Genomic DNA, 20,803 nt, shown 5'->3' on the forward strand with positions numbered 1-20,803 from the left:
AAATCTTCCGCCTCAGCTGGTGATTTCAATCATTAGTTTCTCTCTTCACTTGATGGAGCATTAATCAGTGAAATCAGCTGGTGGAGTGTTTGGTTGGAGGGAAAACCTGCACTGTAAAGCAAAATTATATGATTTTTTCTTAAAAAAATTAGTGTCCAGGCTGCCTTCAAATTCTAAGTTCACTGAATTTCAGATGACAAGTTGAGGTAACAACAACAACAAACAAACAGCAGCCTGGAAACTAAGTTTTTTTCTTTTTTACAGTGTGCAGACAGTAGGTCAGGTTTCCCACAGTCATGGAAAACCTGGAAAAGTCATGGAATTTTACAATCACCTTTTCCAAGCATCAAAAATCATGGGATTAGTAAAATTCATTGAAAGTTTTGGAAGACTTGTGGCATTTTGTTGTTAGTGTTTTTTTTTGGAAATTACATGAAATGTGATTTAATGGCAAATTCAACTTTAGCTGTTGATATAATGCAGCTCTAATATTTGTTGATGTTTTAGGTTTTACAATCACGTATGTTTCTTAATTTTTGCCTGCATTCTATATTTCTCTCCATATTTGCCAGCTACCTGAAATTATGTTGGAATAGAGTTTAAATCTGATATGTCTGAAAAACACAAGTGGGAAAAGAAAGAAAAATACACTGTGGGTCCTTGAAAAGTCATGGGAAATTTTGAATTTTGATGTGTGGAAACTCTGGTTAATCCTCTGTTGTGCATGTTTTTTTTAAATTCTTGGTGTATGATATTTCGCTTAAGATCGATTAAAATAGAAACCAATACTGCTCTTTCGCCAGATGTGTATAACAATACAAACAACGACGACATAAAAGGTTTTCTCAAAAGTGCAGCAATAATTGCCAAAATGTTCATTTTTTTTTTTAAATGAGAGTGAGTAATTTCATTAACGTCCCTGTACAAGCCTCCATTAGAGTTTCCTTTGTCTGCAAGCCTCACTGGAGCTCCAGCAAGTGCATTAACCTAACAACTCCTCCATAGTCATGCTCATGATTATTCTTCCTCAAAACATACTGCTGCAGTCTTTAAACAGCTCCCTTTATAAGCACAAAGCGACTTCTCTGCATCCCTTAGTGCCATTTCTTCATTTTATTGGGCGATGTGGGCAGATATTTAATAAAAAACAATATCTTCCCGAAACTGTAATGATTCATCGAGAACAGCAGGCTGAACCTCGTTTCTGCATCCCCCTCCCTCTTTCTCCACCCCCCCTTCTCTCCTCCGCTGTCCAAATCCTATCAAGCTGTCATTTCAAAGTCCGGTGTGATTTGGGCTTTGCCCCGGGGTGGTGCACAATTAAAGCTCTGCTTGGCCCAAATAAAGGACGCACAAAAACCGCTGGCTCCTCCTCAAGGCTTACATCATGCCTCGTTTTTTCTTTCCTTCATTCAAACTTCTTTATCTTTGCCGCTGTCTCTCTATCTCACTCTCTTTCTGTTTGTCCTGTCCTCCCCTACCTTCTGTCCCTCTCTCTCTTTCTCTCTCTCCCTCCCTCGGTTTAATTTCTTAATCGTTTTAATTATTCAAAGACAATTTTGCCTGGCGGTTATCCTGTTTGTTCTCTCTCATTTGGATGAGAAAACACCAGCCGCTAATTGACCAATTAGGCCAGCTCCAGATGACATCATTGTAGTTTGTATGAAGAAAGTTTGTTGCAGCGATTGAGCCTGAGGCAATTATGTGCATCTCTGTCCATAATTGAAGTATGCCCCCTAGGTTGATTTTTATTTTTTTTCTCCAGATTTAACACTTAAGCTCTACTTTGCTTTTAATTAACTGGCAAAGCATCACTTCAGTTAGCTGCTTGTCTTCTGTCGAATATACGATATCCAGTATCAAGGAAGGAAAAGACCAAATTTTCAGTTCACCAACATTACATAAGTCTTTATCCTACTGTCCATCTGCATAAATTATTTTTTTATTTTTTTGACTTACATTAGGTAATATTCAACACCTCAGCTGTGGTTTGATGTATCATTGGACTTTGGTCGTAGCAAATGAAACGCTTAATTTAGGAGTTTAAATTAAAGCTTTTGGATGAGTTAAAGTTGTATATATATATATATATATATATATATATATGTATATATATATATATATATATGTATATATAGGAGGTAAATATTAGGACAATTATTCATTTTTGCTGCATTGGCTCTGCACTCCCATCAAGGTGGATGGTAATGAATGAGTTACTCACTGGGAGGTTAAAGAGCAGACTTTCAGCTTTAATTTAAGAGTGTTGATGTTCAAAAATCCAAAGAGGGGTGTATTGCTGTGTATTGTAGCCCTTTTTATACATAATCACCCAGTTATAGGGGCAGGGAGTAATGTGACAAGTCATGACATTAAATACAGTTAAATAAATACAATACAAGTTTCTGGGCCCTAATGTGCTGCACTGGCTGTACATACAGTATTTATGCCATAGAGTCAAAATTGTCATGTTTGACCCCTAAAACTTCTTAGTTCATTTGGATATGTCTTTATGATAACTGTCCTGCTGCATTGTCTAAAAGTCCTACCATGTTGACCGAATATTTACATTAATGCTCTCAAAAGCTTAAAGTCAACTCTTTAAGCGCCTCCTCAGTATAATATACTAGCTTATATATTTGGTGTCTGTACATTTGGAGGTTGACTGAAATTAATTTTCAAAATGATTTATGTTTGTGTGCATTCTTTTTTTTCAGATCCACATCTACAGCCTAGAGACGGGCAAACCTGTCGCTTGTGTCGGCAACTCGCTGGGAGACTTCACTTGCATCAACCTGAGAGAAAGCCCTCCTCACCTGCTGGTGTGCGGGAACAAAGACAGAAGGTCCGACACTTACAAAAACAAACACTTTCAGACAGACCGAGTCTCTGCGATTTATTCAGACATCACAAACAGTTGAAATTGAGCCAAGAACTTAAGCTGAAAGGAGTGTCTGTTCAGTAGTTTTCCTACAGTGGCACCTGATGAAAGAAGCTGAGGCTACAGTACTTGCAGTGGCGAACAGGTGCTAAGAAAGAGTGCGAGAAGACAAGGCTTTATTCAATTTGTGCATTAGTCACACTTCTCAGCCTCTCTGTTGCCTTGAAAAACAAAGCGTAGTGAAAAAGAAGGAACAAAAAGCATTGACATACGTAGATGTGAGACATTTTGTTCTTTGTGTTGAATAGAGATATCTGTCTGTTTGTCCCCTCCATTACCTGGGAAACTATACAAGGAAAAAAAATCTGGCCGTCTTGATCCCATCCATCGAGAACACACACATTCATGCGAGTACACACACTTGCCACATCGCTAACCTGGCTCTCCAGATGAGGAAAGACACATAAAAGAGCCATTCTCATCTATTCTGCACTTGTTAGCGGATGCTGCGGTGCATGAGCTGGCAGGAAAAGCAAAATCCCTGGCGCGTCTTCGTCCAAAGCTGCCCCTGCTGTTTCTATTCAGCACCAAATCCATCTGGCTGTTAAGTAGTTGGCTTAAAACGAAAGACAGACCACATCATATTGTTTGGGTTCTGTTTTTTCCCCCTCTCCTTAGTTATGACTCCTAGCAACTGCTCAAAATGCTCAGTTAAAGATGTTTTGTCAAGTGCCAAAAGGAAATGTTCCGCATTGTTTTGACTGAAGAATTGAAATGCTTGTTTTCTCGCCAGAGCATTGTCAGAGTCTTTATCCAGCTCCTTTCTGCTTTACTTTCGGTCTTTGCTTTCTGATAGATGTGTAGTTTTGTTCACACACCAGCTTGGCTCTTCCACTTTGGCCCCAGCTCATGCAGTGCACAGTCTAAAGACAAATTGGGGAGACTGAGGGACAGTCTGCGATCTTGGCCCTCTGACAGAGTGGCTCAAGGCCAAACCCTAATGCATCTTTTCTTTTTGTCCAAATGAGTTTTGTCCCTCTGTTTTATTGTGAGATCCAGGGAGCAAATAATAGATCTTGATAAAGGCTGTTTGAAAGAAGTCCACATCTGTGCAAAAGTGAAAGACGTGGGCGAGGAGCAAATTTGGATACAGTTAGAGAAAGGGAAGAAATACTGAGTGCAATACCTGTAGCTGCTGGTCATTCATTATTATGCGGGACTGCACTTCCTGAGTCCAGCCTAGTAACCACTTGAAGTCCTGTTTTTCCTTTCTGCAAATTTTAACCCTTTGAAACCTAGAGCTACATCACTTTTCTTTCAGATGCCTTTCCGGAGTATTTAAAACTTTTAAACCTGAGCAAATTGGTAGATTTTTTCAAAAACATTGGAAAAAAAAGGCAGAACAACTTTGCAAGAAATGTCTTGCAAAGTGCAAGAAATTAGTAGGATTAGAAAATTATTTTTAAAAAGCTGGGGGAAAATGTCGACGTAACAAGATATTTATCATGACCATAATCATGTATTTCAAAATATATTTACACAATTGTTATAATTTTTTAAGTCAGTTCCTTCTTCTCTTTTTTTTCTCTTTGCTTTTTTCCTAATTTTCAGGTGATTTTCTTTCTTCTTTTTTAAAATAATCTTTTGGTAATTTCTGGTCGTTTCTTCTTAAGCTACATATTGTCTTCCTCCCATGTTTTTGAAAGAAATCAAGCCAGTTTTCCCAGAGTCCAAAGTGTTAAAACTTTGAGTTCCTATTATGCCTATCTTAAGGTTCATACTTGTATTTTGGGTTTCTATTGAAACATGTTTACTTGCTTTAATGTTCAAAAAACACATTTTATTCTTCACACCGTCTATGCTGGAACACCTATATATTTATCCTCCGTTTGAGAAGGCTCCATTTTAGCACCTGTATTTTGAGCCGTATAACATGTAAGACTCTTTAAACTTCTATGCATTTAATGATAAAGGGTAGAGTTTACAGTTGTTAACATCACCTCCTTGACAAACTCTTGTAGTCTTGAGAAGTGAATAGAGAAAAACTACATTAATGTTATTTGAAACTTTGAATGGACACTGTTTTCTCACCTGTTGTGGAATTTGGATTAATCTGGCCTCATGTATGACTTGATCTTGTCCTGGGCACAGGTTATAACTGCAAAGTCTGCAGAGCAAAAAATCTGTAACAAAGTTTGGCAGTACTGTAATTGTGCATTGCACCGGCCAAACTGCGTTAGAATCTTGAAGGTATCCATTTGTATGGAATAGCAAACAAGACCACTTGAGAGAACCAAATCACAGATTTACGTCAAACATAATCCTAAGTGTGCAGTGATTAATGTCTCGCCCAACTGAAGGGAACTAAGTGAAGTTATCTGAGCCTCTCCCACACTTCTCTTATTAGGCAGAGCTCCTCCTGATTAATGAAGAGAAGTCTGGCCACTGACAGCTCACTGAGGAGAGAGCCGCCTCCAACATTAGATTTATGGTTCCCCGTGGTCTGCCAGTAACGCTGGGTCCTCATTGTTTAAACGTGTGCTTCCATCACGTAATGCCACTAAACACGCAAAACTAACTGCAGACAACAGGACCACAGCGCCCATTTAGCCATTTAACTCTGATTCTCGAAAACATTTGTGGCAGTGGAAATGAAATCTGTTTGAGTCCCCAAAGCGAATTTGATTATGGAAATGAAGTCTTGGAAGAAGGTTGAGCCTGGATGGAGTCATGTCCTGGATGCTTTCAGCTGCAATAAAGCCACAATGACAACAGATGGAGCTGAAGGTCCCCTGGGCTCCTGCTGTTCATGAAACCCAGCAAGCAAAATCCCTGCTGTTATTGCCTTTTTAGATAATAAATACTAATACAAGTTGTATTGGTTATAATAATGATCATGAACATCATCATCAAAGTGATTATTATGTCATAAAAGCACATTAAACATATTTAAAAGCAGAATTCATGCAGTGCTCTGTCGAAAAGATTTAAAAAACAAATATTCAAATCAAAAATATATCTAAAAATAAATCATTGATACTAATGACCATATGACCCAATTACCAAAATTTTATTAAAAAAAAAAAAATTAATTAAACAAATAAAACAAAGTTAAGAGTTATGAAATCAGTAACATACAAAGTCTGCAAAACGACTTTGTATTAAAATGATTTTAAAGAGGAAGTTCAGTATGAAAGGGTTGTCTGCTTGTGACCACGACAACCATTGCTTTAAATTTCATCAGCAAAATCCTCAAACCAGTGGTATATTTGTCTTTACTTTGTGCGGTCGTAGGCTTATTAGTGATTTAAGTATTAAAAATGGTTTAAATCACCGAACAATTTAGCGTGTGTTGACTCAGTGCTGGACCCAGCACATTTGGGGCCGTAGGCCAGATTTCCCTGGTCATTATTCAGGTGTCCAGAAAAATTGGGAGTTGTTTATTTTCATGTTTTGATTCACTATATAAGTGAGCCCAAAGTGAGTAAGTGTCACAGGGGTGGCTTTTCTGATCACAGGTTTCACTTCCTCCACCAGTATCTCCTTAACTTTAGATTGAATTCATTTTTTAATTGTTATCTAACACCCAAAATCTTTTCAGAGAGAGGTCCTTGCAGTCAAATGTTATCAAATGGGAGACTTGTCCTAACTTTTATCAGTTCAGGGGTCCTTGATACAAAAAAGGTTGAGAAATTCACTAAATGACTACTTGTTTATGATGCACAGTTTTTTGCACATGTAAAGCCTCTGCAGAGAGTTTTGATAATAGCCAAGTACTAGTAGTAGTCTGTTTTGTCTGTGCAGTATCTGCGAGTATATGTTTGTGATATCAGACATTGTAATAACTAACACATCTGATAAGATCAGATGAGATGCAACTTTATTTATTCCAGAGGAAATTTGCTGTACTGAGAAGGAAAGAATGGAAAAGCATTGAGTGTGACAGATAGATAAAAAAATAAAAAATAACACTGTGCAGATCCAAAATATACACAATGCAATAATCATTCTTGCAGAGTTTTACACAGAATTAACTTGTTTTATATTTCTAATATGTTTTATATGATTGTTATCATTAGCCTGTGTGATACATACTGTGAATATTTTTTACATTTTCCCTTTGTTTATTTATTTAATTTATTAACTCTTCATTGGTTAGATGTTTAGATGTTAGATGTTAAGCTGCTTTATTTTTAACATCTTCTACTTAAAAAATTCAAAACTAAATTACCTTAAATATTTTTTTGTGCCTTTTTCTCTGACCTGCTGTTGTAACACTTAATTTATTTAATAACAATAATTTATATTATCAAAATTATCTTTATAGTTTATTGTTGATTGAAATATATCCTGCTGACTGATAGTAGTCGATTAAACAATGTGATATTTGGATTAAGTTCAGGGTAAATAAAGCTGGAACTAAAGCTCGCATTGGCACATGTGCTTCACTTTATATTTGTCTTTGGTGTCTTGGCTGAATGTTGAAAAGTTCCTTCAGAAGTGAGAATAGTGTCCTTTTGTCTGTAAATGAATGCACTCTTTGAAAAACTGAATTCTCTTGCGGTCTTGGAGTTCTCCGCCTCTGTAAGCAGGAAGTGAAATCCAACATTACCACGCTTCAGTGGGAATGACTGATAGTATTGTGTTCACTTCACTCCTTGTTCTTATATTTGACTCACTTGAAATCACTCTAGAGTTTGAGGAACTTCTAAAAAGAATATGCAATTATAAAACTCACCTAGTATTACACGTTATAGTAGTGGCCCATAAATTATGCATCATGTTTCTCAGTTGAACCACTGTGCCTGATGGTCTTGACATGTCAAAAAAGCAACACTTTTCTCAATAGATTAATATTCTTTTTTTCATCTCTGCTGTGTTTTTAGGGTGAGGGTGTTTGACTTGCGAGCCGGCTCCTCCGTGGCATCCCTGTATGCGCACCACCTGGGTGTCACTTCGATACAGGCGGACGACTGGAAGATCGTGAGTGGCGGAGGTGAAGGACTGGTGTGCGTGTGGGAGATGAGGATGGGAGCCAAGCTTTGGGAGATACACAACAGGTGGGACTATCTTTCCTGAGAGCCACTGAGAGGAGATACAAACTCTCAGGAACACTGATGACATACACGTGTGCAGTCCTCAAGAACGTCACATCTGGGCGTCATTTACAAAACCAAATATAACTCAGTCATTGAAGATGTTTTTTTTCTCTTCTCATTGATACATGTTATCACACCCCAAGTTATTGAAAGTTCCACAAATCAGATAATAATTTCATCTGACTGATAACTTTATTTCATTGATGTTTTCTTTTCGTTAAAAATGTTATCTATCTATCTATACATATCTATGTATCCATATCCATATGTATCCATATATATATGTATATACTGTATATATAATATGTCACATATATATATTTCTGTTTTGGCTGCAGGCATCCTGTAAGGCATGTACGGTTCAACACCAGCACCCTGGTAACAGCCAACATCCCTGATGACAAGTCGCCAAGGGGGGCCTGCATCACTGACGATGACCTAACAGCTCACCGCAGGTAACTGATCTCCCTCCCACACACTCTTCTTGGTGGGATTTTGGACCACATGTTATATTATGACTTATTGGTGTGATTTTTGATGACATGCAATAGCATGACTTTTTGCTGGGAATTTGGACGACATGCTTTTAGTGTGACTTTTTGCTGCCATTTTGGACGAAATGCTATAGTGTGACACTTTTGTGCTTTTTTGGACCACATACTATATTATGACTTTGTTTTGCAGTTTTGGACGGTATACTGTACTACGACTTTTTATGCTTTTTTTGGAAAACACTATATTGTGACTTTTTTATGTCACATAAAAAAATGAAAAAAAAAATGTATTGTGTGTCGTCAAAAATGACCCAAAAATGTCGTAGCAGAGTATGTCGTCAAAAATGATCCAAAATGGCACAAAAACGTCATAGTGTAGTCCGTCTTTGAAAATGACCATAAACAGCACAAAAACGTAATTCTATAGTTTGCCGTCAACAATGACCCAAAAACCTCTTAGAAAATGTCAACAAAAAAATGACACAAAGTGGCACAAAAACGTCATAGTATGTCATCAAAAATGTCATATTTAACGATTTTTTTCAGCATGTATTACTATGACGTGTCTCGACATCTCAAATACAAGTTTTTTAGCTGTTTTTCGAAACATGTCATAGTTTGACATTTTTAGCAATACTATAGAATGTTGTTTTATGTATTTTTTCAACATGCTATATTTTGCTGTTTTTGGCCGTTTTTTTCAACATGTTATGTTATGATGTGTCTCAACAAGCTAGACTATGTGGTTTTCAGGTATTTTTTCTACACATGATAGTTCGGCATTTTTTGGCATGCTAAACACATATCTTTTGACCGTTTTTGCAACATATGCTATGGCGTGTCTCAGCACGCTGTTTTGGTCATTTATTCCAACATGCATTATTATGGTTCTTTTGGCTGTTTTTGCAACTTTCTTTGCTATGGCGCGTCTCAGCACGCTATTTTATGCTGTTTTGAGGTGTTTTCACTTGTTGTTGGGACATGTCATGTTTTGACACTTTCGCCATACTATAGCTGTACCTCTTTTCGGTCATTTTTTTAACATGTATTATTATGTTCTTTTTGGCTGTTTTTGCAACTTTCTTTGCAATGGCTTGTCTCTGCATGCTATTTTATGCTGTTTTGAAGTGTTTTCAGTGGTTTTTGGGACATTTCATATTTTGACATTTTAGCCATACTATAGCCTTGCTGTTTTGGTCATTTTTTCAACATGCATTATTATGTTGTTTTCGGCTGTTTTTGCAACGTTACTTGTGATGGCGCGTCTTAGTACGCTATTTTAAACAGTTTTGAGGTATTTTCAGTTGTTTTTGGGACATGCCATATTTTGACATTTTCGCCATAGTATAGCCTTGCCTCTTTTCGGTCATTTTTTCAACATGCATTTTTATGTTGTTTTCGGCTGTTTTTGCAAGTTTCTCTGCTATAGCTTGTCTGAGCGAGCTGTTTTATGCTGTTATGAGGTGTTTTCAGTTGTTTTTGGGACATGCCATATTTTGACATTTTTGCCATAGTATAGCCTTGCCTCTTTTCTGTAATTTTTTTCAACATGCATTTTTATGTTGTTTTTTGCTGTTTTTGCAACTTTCTTTATGATGGCGCGTCTCAGCACGGTATTTTAAACAGTTTTGAGGTATTTTAAGTTTTTTTTGGGACATGCCATATTTTGACATTTTTGCCATAGTATAGCCTTGCCTCTTTTCGGTAATTTTTTCAACATGCATTTTTATGTTGTTTTTTGCTGTTTTTGCAACGTTCCTTGTGATGGCGCGTCTCAGCACGGTATTTTAAACAGTTTTGAAGCATTTTCAGTTGTTTTTGGGACATGCCATATTTTGACATTTTCCCCATAGTATAGCCTTGCCTCTTTTCTGTCATTTTTTCAACATGCATTATTATGTTGTTTTCGGCTGTTTTTGCAACTTTGTCTGCTATGGCTTGTCTGAGCGAGCTGTTTTATGCTGTTTTGAGGCGTTTTCAGTTGTTTTTGGGACATGCCATATTTTGCCATTTTCGCCATAGTATAGCCTTGCCTCTTTTCGGTCATTTTTGTCAACATGTATTATTATGTTGTTTTTGGCTGTTTTTGCAACTTTCTTTATGATGGCGCGTCTTAATACGCTATTTTATATAGTTTTGAGGTATTTTAAGTTTTTTTTGGGACATGCCATATTTTGACATTTTCGCCATAGTATAGCCTTGCCTCTTTTCTGTAATTTTTTTCAACATGCATTTTTATGTTGTTTTTTGCTGTTTTTGCAACTTTCTTTATGATGGCGCGTCTCAGCACGGTATTTTAAACAGTTTTGAGGTATTTTAAGTTTTTTTTGGGACATGCCATATTTTGACATTTTCGCCATAGTATAGCCTTGCCTCTTTTTCAGTCATTTTTGTCAACATGCATTTTTATGTTGTTTTCAGCTGTTTTTGCAACTTTCTTTATGATGGCACGTCTTAGTACGCTATTTTAAACAGTTTTGAGGTATTTTCAGTTGTTTTTGGGACATGCCATATTTTGACATTTTTGCCATAGTATAGCCTTGCCTCTTTTTGGTCATTTTTTCAACATGCATTTTTATGTTGTTTTTTGTTGTTTTTGCAACGTTCCTTGTGATGGCGCGTCTCAGCACGGTATTTTAAACAGTTTTGAAGCATTTTCAGTTGTTTTTGGGACATGCCATATTTTGACATTTTTGCCATAGTATAGCCTTGCCTCTTTTCGGTCATTTTTTCAACATGCATTATTATGTTGTTTTTGGCTGTTTTTGCAACGTTCCTTGTGATGGCGCGTCTCAGCACGGTATTTTAAACAGTTTTGAAGCATTTTCAATTGTTTTTGGGACATGCCATATTTTGACATTTTCGCCATAGTATAGCCTTGCCTCTTTTCGGTCATTTTTGTCAACATGCATTTTTATGTTGTTTTCAGCTGTTTTTGCAACTTTCTTTATGATGGCACGTCTTAGTACGCTATTTTAAACAGTTTTGAGGTATTTTCAGTTGTTTTTGGGACATGCCATATTTTGACATTTTTGCCATAGTATAGCCTTGCCTCTTTTCGGTAATTTTTTCAACATGCATTTTTATGTTGTTTTTTGCTGTTTTTGCAACGTTCCTTGTGATGGCGCGTCTCAGCACGGTATTTTAAACAGTTTTGAAGCATTTTCAGTTGTTTTTGGGACATGCCATATTTTGACCTTTTCCCCATAGTATAGCCTTGCCTCTTTTCGGTCATTTTTTCAACATGCATTATTATGTTGTTTTTGGCTGTTTTTGCAACGTTCCTTGTGATGGCGCGTCTCAGCACGGTATTTTAAACAGTTTTGAAGCATTTTCAATTGTTTTTGGGACATGCCATATTTTGACATTTTCGCCATAGTATAGCCTTGCCTCTTTTTGGTCATTTTTTCAACATGCATTATTATGTTGTTTTCGGCTGTTTTTGCAACTTTGTCTGCTATGGCTTGTCTGAGCGAGCTGTTTTATGCTGTTTTGAGGCGTTTTCAGTTGTTTTTGGGACATGCCATATTTTGCCATTTTCGCCATAGTGTAGCCTTGCCTCTTTTCGGTCATTTTTGTCAACATGTATTGTTATGTTGTTTTTGGCTGTTTTTGCAACTTTCTTTATGATGGCGCGTCTTAATACGCTATTTTATATAGTTTTGAGGTATTTTCAGTTGTTTTTGGGACATGCCATATTTTGACATTTTTGCCATAGTATAGCCTTGCCTCTTTTCGGTCATTTTTTCAACATGTATTATTATGTTGTTTTCGGCTGTTTTTGCAACTTTCTCTGCTATGGCGCATCTCAGCACTGTATTTTAAACAGTTTTGAGGTATTTTCAGTTGTTTTTGGGACATGCCATATTTTGACATTTTTGCCATAGTATAGCCTTGCCTCTTTTCGGTCATTTTTTCAACATGCATTTTTATGTTGTTTTCAGCTGTTTTTGCAACTTTCTTTATGATGGCGCGTCTTAGTACGCTATTTTATACAGTTTTGAGGTATTTTCAGTTGTTTTTGGGACATGCCATATTTTGACATTTTCGCCATAGTATAGCCTTGCCTCTTTTTGGTCATTTTTGTCAACATGCATTATTATGTTGTTTTCGGCTGTTTTTGCAACTTTGTCTGCTATGGCTTGTCTGAGCGAGCTGTCTTATGCTGTTTTGAGGCGTTTTCAGTTGTTTTTGGGACATGCTATATTTTGACATTTTTGCCATAGTATAGCCTTGCCTCTTTTCGGTCATTTTTTCAACATGCATTATTATGTTGTTTTCGGCTGTTTTTGCAACTTTCTTTATGATGGTGCGTCTCAGCAAGGTATTTTAAATAGTTTTGAGGTATTTTCAGTTGTTTTTGGGACATGCCATATTTTGACATTTTCGCCATAGTATAGCCTTGCCTCTTTTTGGTCATTTTTGTCAACATGCATTTTTATGTTGTTTTCAGCTGTTTTTGCAACTTTCTTTATGATGGCGCGTCTCAGCACGGTATTTTAAACAGTTTTGAAGCATTTTCAGTTGTTTTTGGGACATGCCATATTTTGACATTTTTGCCATAGTATAGCCTTGCCTCTTTTTGGTCATTTTTGTCAACATGCATTTTTATGTTGTTTTCAGCTGTTTTTGCAACTTTCTTAATGATGGCGCATCTTAATACGCTATTTTATACAGTTTTGAGGTATTTTCAGTTGTTTTTGGGACATGCCATATTTTGACATTTTCGCCATAGTATAGCCTTGCCTCTTTTACGGTCATTTTTGTCAACATGCATTATTATGTTGTTTTCGGCTGTTTTTGCAAGCTTCTTTGTGATGGCGCGTCTCAGCACGGTATTTTATACAGTTTTGAGGTATTTTCAGTTGTTTTTGGGACATGCCATATTTTGACATTTTTGCCATAGTATAGCCTTGCCTCTTTTTGGTCATTTTTTCAACATGCATTATTATGTTGTTTTCGGCTGTTTTTGCAACTTTGTCTGCTATGGCTTGTCTGAGCGAGCTGTTTTATGCTGTTTTGAGGCGTTTTCAGTTGTTTTTGGGACATGCCATATTTTGACATTTTCGCCATAGTATAGCCTTGCCTCTTTTTCGGTCATTTTTGTCAACATGCATTATTATGTTGTTTTCGGCTGTTTTTGCAAGCTTCTTTGTGATGGCGCGTCTCAGCACGGTATTTTATACAGTTTTGAGGTATTTTCAGTTGTTTTTGGGACATGCCATATTTTGACATTTTCGCCATAGTATAGCCTTGCCTCTTTTCGGTCATTTTTTCAACATGCATTATTATGTTGTTTTCGGCTGTTTTTGCAACTTTCTTTATGATAGTGCGTTTTAGTACGCTATTTTATACAGTTTTGAAGTATTTTAAGTTGTTTTTGGGACATGCCATATTTTGACATTTTCGCCATAGTATAGCCTTGCCTCTTTTCGGTCATTTTTGTCAACATGCATTTTTATGTTGTTTTCAGCTGTTTTTGCAACTTTCTTTATCATGGCGCGTCTCAGCACGGTATTTTAAACAGTTTTGAGGTATTTTCAGTTGTTTTTGGGACATGCCATATTTTGACATTTTCGCCATAGTATAGCCTTGCCTCTTTTTCAGTCATTTTTGTCAACATGCATTATTATGTTGTTTTTGGCTGTTTTTGCAACGTTCCTTGTGATGGCACGTCTCAGCACGGTATTTTAAACAGTTTTGAGGTATTTTCAGTTGTTTTTGGGACATGCCATATTTTGACATTTTTGCCATAGTATAGCCTTGCCTCTTTTCGGTCATTTTTTCAACATGCATTATTATGTTGTTTTCGGCTGTTTTTGCAACTTTCTTTATGATAGTGTGTTTTAGTACGCTATTTTATACAGTTTTTAAGTATTTTCAGTTGTTTTTGGGACATGCCATATTTTGAGATTTTTGCCATAGTATAGCCTTGCCTCTTTTCGGTCATTTTTGTCAACATGCATTTTTATGTTGTTTTCAGCTGTTTTTGCAACTTTCTTTATGATGGCGCGTCTTAGTACGCTATTTTAAACAGTTTTGAGGTATTTTCAGTTGTTTTTGGGACATGCCATATTTTGACATTTTTGCCATAGTATAGCCTTGCCTCTCTGGTCATTTTTTCAACATACATTATTATGTTGTTTTCGGCTGTTTTTGCAACTTTGTCTGCTATGGCTTGTCTGAGCGAGCTGTTTTATGCTGTTTTGAGGCGTTTTCAGTTGTTTTTGGGACATGCTATATTTTGACATTTTTGCCATAGTATAGCCTTGCCTCTTTTCGGTCATTTTTGTCAACATGCATTTTTATGTTGTTTTCAGCTGTTTTTGCAACTTTCTTTATGATGGCGCGTCTTAGTACGCTATTTTAAACAGTTTTGAGGTATTTTCAGTTGTTTTTGGGACATGCCATATTTTGACATTTTTGCCATAGTATAGCCTTGCCTCTCTGGTCATTTTTTCAACATACATTATTATGTTGTTTTCGGCTGTTTTTGCAACTTTGTCTGCTATGGCTTGTCTGAGCGAGCTGTTTTATGCTGTTTTGAGGCGTTTTCAGTTGTTTTTGGGACATGCTATATTTTGACATTTTTGCCATAGTATAGCCTTGCCTCTTTTCGGTCATTTTTGTCAACATGCATTTTTATGTTGTTTTCAGCTGTTTTTGCAACTTTCTTTATGATGGCGCGTCTTAGTACGCTATTTTAAACAGTTTTGAGGTATTTTCAGTTGTTTTTGGGACATGCCATATTTTGACATTTTTGCCATAGTATAGCCTTGCCTCTTTTTGGTCATTTTTGTCAACATGCATTTTTATGTTGTTTTCAGCTGTTTTTGCAACTTTCTTTATGATGGCGCGTCTCAGCACGGTATTTTAAACAGTTTTGAAGCATTTTCAGTTGTTTTTGGGACATGCCATATTTTGACATTTTTGCCATAGTATAGCCTTGCCTCTTTTCGGTCATTTTTGTCAACATGCATTTTTATGTTGTTTTCAGCTGTTTTTGCAACTTTGTCTGCTATGGCTTGTCTGAGCGAGCTGTTTTATGCTGTTTTGAGGCGTTTTCAGTTGTTTTTGGGACATGCTATATTTTGACATTTTTGCCATAGTATAGCCTTGCCTCTTTTCGGTCATTTTTTCAACATGCATTATTATGTTGTTTTCGGCTGTTTTTGCAACTTTCTCTGCTATGGCGCGTCTCAGCACGGTATTTTAAACAGTTTTGAGGTATTTTCAGTTGTTTTTGGGACATGCCATATTTTGACATTTTCGCCATAGTATAGCCTTGCCTCTTTTCGGTCATTTTTTCAACATGCATTTTTATGTTGTTTTCGGCTGTTTTTGCAAGTTTCTCTGCTATAGCTTGTCTGAGCGAGCTGTTTTATGCTGTTTTGAGGCGTTTTCAGTTGTTTTTGGGACATGCTATATTTTGACATTTTTGCCATAGTATAGCCTTGCCTCTTTTCGGTCATTTTTGTCAACATGCATTTTTATGTTGTTTTCAGCTGTTTTTGCAACTTTCTTTATGATGGCGCGTCTTAGTACGCTATTTTAAACAGTTTTGAGGTATTTTCAGTTGTTTTTGGGACATGCCATATTTTGACATTTTTGCCATAGTATAGCCTTGCCTCTTTTTCAGTCATTTTTGTCAACATGCATTATTATGTTGTTTTTGGCTGTTTTTGCAACGTTCCTTGTGATGGCGCGTCTCAGCACGGTATTTTAAACAGTTTTGAAGCATTTTCAGTTGTTTTTGGGACATGCCATATTTTGACATTTTTGCCATAGTATAGCCTTGCCTCTTTTCGGTCATTTTTGTCAACATGCATTTTTATGTTGTTTTCAGCTGTTTTTGCAACTTTGTCTGCTATGGCTTGTCTGAGCGAGCTGTTTTAAACAGTTTTGAGGTATTTTCAGTTGTTTTTGGGACATGCCATATTTTGACATTTTTGCCATAGTATAGCCTTGCCTCTTTTCGGTCATTTTTTCAACATGCATTATTATGTTGTTTTCGGCTGTTTTTGCAACTTTCTCTGCTATGGCGCGTCTCAGCACGGTATTTTAAACAGTTTTGAGGTATTTTCAGTTGTTTTTGGGACATGCCATATTTTGACATTTTCGCCATAGTATAGCCTTGCCTCTTTTCGGTCATTTTTTCAACATGCATTATTATGTTGTTTTCGGCTGTTTTTGCAAGTTTCTCTGCTATAGCTTGTCTGAGCGAGCTGTTTTATGCTGTTTGGATGTGTTTTCAGTTGTTTTTGGGACATGCCATATTTTGACATTTTTGCCATAGTATAGCCTTGCCTCTTTTCGGTCATTTTTTCAACATGTATTATTATGTTGTTTTCGGCTGTTTTTGCAACTTTCTTTATGATAGTGTGTTTTAGTACGCTATTTTAAACAGTTTTGAGGTATTTTCAGTTGTTTTTGGGACATACCATATTTTGACATTTTTGCCATAGTATAGCCTTGCCTCTTTTCGGTCATTTTTGTCAACATGCATTTTTATGTTGTTTTTGGCTGTTTTTGCAACGTTCCTTGTGATGGCGCGTCTCAGCACGGTATTTTAAACAGTTTTGAAGCATTTTCAGTTGTTTTTGGGACATGCCATATTTTGACATTTTTGCCATAGTATAGCCTTGCCTCTTTTTGGTCATTTTTTCAACATGCATTATTATGTTGTTTTCGGCTGTTTTTGCAACTTTGTCTGCTATGGCTTGTCTGAGCGAGCTGTTTTATGCTGTTTTGAGGCGTTTTCAGTTGTTTTTGGGACATGCCATATTTTGACATTTTTGCCATAGTATAGCCTTGCCTCTTTTCGGTCATTTTTTCAACATGCATTATTATGTTGTTTTCGGCTGTTTTTGCTACTTTCTTTTTGATGGCGTGTTTCAGCACGCTATTTTATACAGTTTTGAGGTATTTTCAGTTGTTTTTGGGACATGCCATATTTTGACATTTTCGCCATAGTATAGCCTTGCCTCTTTTCGGTCATTTTTTCAACATGCATTTTTATGTTGTTTTTGGCTGTTTTTGCAACGTTCCTTGTGATGGCGCGTCTCAGCACGGTATTTTACACAGTTTTGAAGCATTTTCAGTTGTTTTTGGGACATGCCATATTTTGCCATTTTCACCATAGTATAGCCTTGCCTCTTTTCGGTCATTTTTTCAACATGCATTATTATGTTGTTTTCAGCTGTTTTTGCAAGTTTCTTTATGATAGCTTGTCTGAGTGCTGTTTTATGCTGTTTGGATGTGTTTTCAGTTGTTTTTGGGACATGCCATATTTTGACATTTTTGCCATAGTATAGCCTTGCCTCTTTTCGGTCATTTTTGTCAACATGCATTTTTATGTTGTTTTCAGCTGTTTTTGCAACTTTCTTTATGATGGCGTCTCAGCACGCTATTTTATACAGTTTTGAAGCATTTTCAGTTGTTTTTGGGACATGCCATATTTTGACATTTCGCCATAGTATAGCCTTGCCTATTTTTGGTCATTTTTTCAACATGCATTATTATGTTGTTTTCAGCTGTTTTTGCAACTTTCTTTATGATAGTGTGTCTTAGCACGCTATTTTAAACAGTTTTGAGGTATTTTCAGTTGTTTTTGGGACATACCATATTTTGACATTTTGCCATAGTATAGCCTTGCCTCTTTTCGGTCATTTTTTCAACATGCATTATTATGTTGTTTTCAGCTGTTTTTGCAACTTTCTTTGTGATGGCGTTTTAGCACGGTATTTTATACAGTTTTGAAGCATTTTCAGTTGTTTTTGGGACATGCCATATTTTGACATTTTGCCATAGTATAGCCTTGCCTCTTTTCGGTCATTTTTTCAACATGCATTTTTATGTTGTTTTTGGCTGTTTTTGCAACGTTCCTTGTGATGGCGCGTCTCAGCACGGTATTTTAAACAGTTTTGAAGCATTTTCAGTTGTTTTTGGGACATGCCATATTTTGACATTTTCGCCATAGTATAGCCTTGCCTCTTTTCGGTCATTTTTTCAACATGCATTATTATGTTGTTTTCGGCTGTTTTTGCAACTTTCTCTGCTATGGCTTGTCTGAGCGAGCTGTTTTATGCTGTTTTGAGGTATTTTCAGTTGTTTTTGGGACATGCCATATTTTGACATTTTCGCCATAGTATAGCCTTGCCTCTTTTCGGTCATTTTTTTCAACATGCATTTTTATGTTGTTTTCAGCTGTTTTTGCCACTTTCTTTGTGATGGCGCGTCTCAGCACGGTATTTTAAACAGTTTTGAAGCATTTTCAGTTGTTTTTGGGACATGCCATATTTTGACATTTTTGCCATAGTATAGCCTTGCCTCTTTTGGTCATTTTGTCAACATGCATTATTATGTTGTTTTCAGCTGTTTTTGCAACTTTGTCTATGATGGCTTGTCTTAGCAGCTATTTTAAACAGTTTTGAGGTATTTTCAGTTGTTTTTGGGACATGCCATATTTTGACATTTTTGCCATAGTATAGCCTTGCCTCTTTTCGGTCATTTTTGTCAACATGCATTTTTATGTTGTTTTCAGCTGTTTTTGCAACGTTCCTTGTGATGGCGCGTCTCAGCACGGTATTTTATACAGTTTTGAGGTATTTTCAGTTGTTTTTGGGACATGCCATATTTTGACATTTTTGCCATAGTATAGCCTTGCCTCTTTTCGGTCATTTTTTCAACATGCATTATTATGTTGTTTTTGGCTGTTTTTGCAACTTTCTCTTTATGATGGCGTCTCAGCACGGTATTTTAAACAGTTTTGAGGTATTTTCAGTTGTTTTTGGGACATGCCATATTTTGACATTTTTGCCATAGTATAGCCTTGCCTCTTTTCGGTCATTTTTTCAACATGTATTATTATGTTGTTTTCGGCTGTTTTTGCAACTTTCTTTATGATAGTGTGTCTTAGCACGCTATTTTATACAGTTTTGAAGTATTTTCAGTTGTTTTTGGGACATGCCATATTTTGACATTTTGCCATAGTATAGCCTTGCCTCTTTCGGTCATTTTTTCAACATGCATTATTATGTTGTTTTCAGCTGTTTTTGCAACTTTCTTTATGATGGCGTGTTTTAGTACGCTATTTTAAACAGTTTTGAAGTATTTTCAGTTGTTTTTGGGACATACCATATTTTGACATTTCTGCCATAGTATAGCCTTGCCTCTTTTCGGTCATTTTTGTCAACATGCATTTTTATGTTGTTTTCAGCTGTTTTTGCAACTTTCTTTATGATGGCGCGTCTTAGTACGCTATTTTAAACAGTTTTGAGGTATTTTCAGTTGTTTTTGGGACATGCCATATTTTGACATTTTCGCCATAGTATAGCCTTGCCTCTTTTCGGTCATTTTTGTCAACATGCATTTTTATGTTGTTTTTGGCTGTTTTTGCAATGTTCTTTATGATGGCTGCGTCTTAGCACGCTATTTTAAACAGTTTTGAAGCATTTTCAGTTGTTTTTGGGACATGCCATATTTTGACATTTTGCCATAGTATAGCCTTGCCTCTTTTCGGTCATTTTTTCAACATTCATTATTATGTTGTTTTCGGCTGTTTTGCAACTTTCTCTGCTATGGCGTCTTGTCGCTATTTTAAACAGTTTTGAGGTATTTTCAGTTGTTTTTGGGACATGCCATATTTTGACATTTTCGCCATAGTATAGCCTTGCCTCTTTTCGGTCATTTTTTCAACATGCATTATTATGTTGTTTTCAGCTGTTTTTGCAACTTTCTTTATGATAGTGTGTTTTAGTACGCTATTTTATACAGTTTTGAAGTATTTTCAGTTGTTTTTGGGACATGCCATATTTTGACATTTTCGCCATAGTATAGCCTTGCCTCTTTTCGGTCATTTTTTCAACATGCATTTTTATGTTGTTTTCAGCTGTTTTTGCAACTTTCTTTATGATGGCGCGTCTTAGTACGCTATTTTATACAGTTTTGAGGTATTTTCAGTTGTTTTTGGGACATGCCATATTTTGACATTTTTGCCATAGTATAGCCTTGCCTCTTTTCGGTCATTTTTGTCAACATGCATTTTTATGTTGTTTTCGGCTGTTTTTACAACTTTCTTTATGATGGCTTGTCTGAGCGAGCTGTTTTATGCTGTTTTGAGGTATTTTCTGTCTTTTTTGGGACATGCCATATTTTGACATTTTTGCCATAGTACAGCCTTGCCTCTTTTCGGTCATTTTTGTCAACATGCATTTTTATGTTGTTTTCAGCTGTTTTTGCAATTTTCTTTATGATGGCGCGTCTTAATGCACGGTATTTTAAACAGTTTTGAAGCATTTTCAGTTGTTTTTGGGACATGCCATATTTTG

The 20,803-nt window shown here is 36.4% G+C and overlaps 1 protein-coding gene across 1 annotated transcript in view; it reads left to right on the plus strand.

Annotated features, from left to right (window-relative positions):
• fbxw8 (F-box and WD repeat domain containing 8) overlaps window positions 1-20,803 on the plus strand; it is a 66,849-nt gene that overhangs the window by 19,126 nt on the left and 26,920 nt on the right. The window contains exons 8-10 of the mRNA XM_042488599.2: window positions 2,718-2,845; window positions 7,768-7,941; window positions 8,319-8,435. Of these exons, the coding sequence (XP_042344533.2) occupies window positions 2,718-2,845; window positions 7,768-7,941; window positions 8,319-8,435 (419 nt within the window). The remainder of the gene's footprint in view (window positions 1-2,717; window positions 2,846-7,767; window positions 7,942-8,318; window positions 8,436-20,803) is intronic.

Source organism: Plectropomus leopardus, chromosome 4 (genome assembly GCF_026936395.1).
Source record: "Plectropomus leopardus strain MGB_pleo_1.0 chromosome 4, ASM2693639v1, whole genome shotgun sequence".
NCBI lineage: Eukaryota > Metazoa > Chordata > Actinopteri > Perciformes > Serranidae > Plectropomus > Plectropomus leopardus.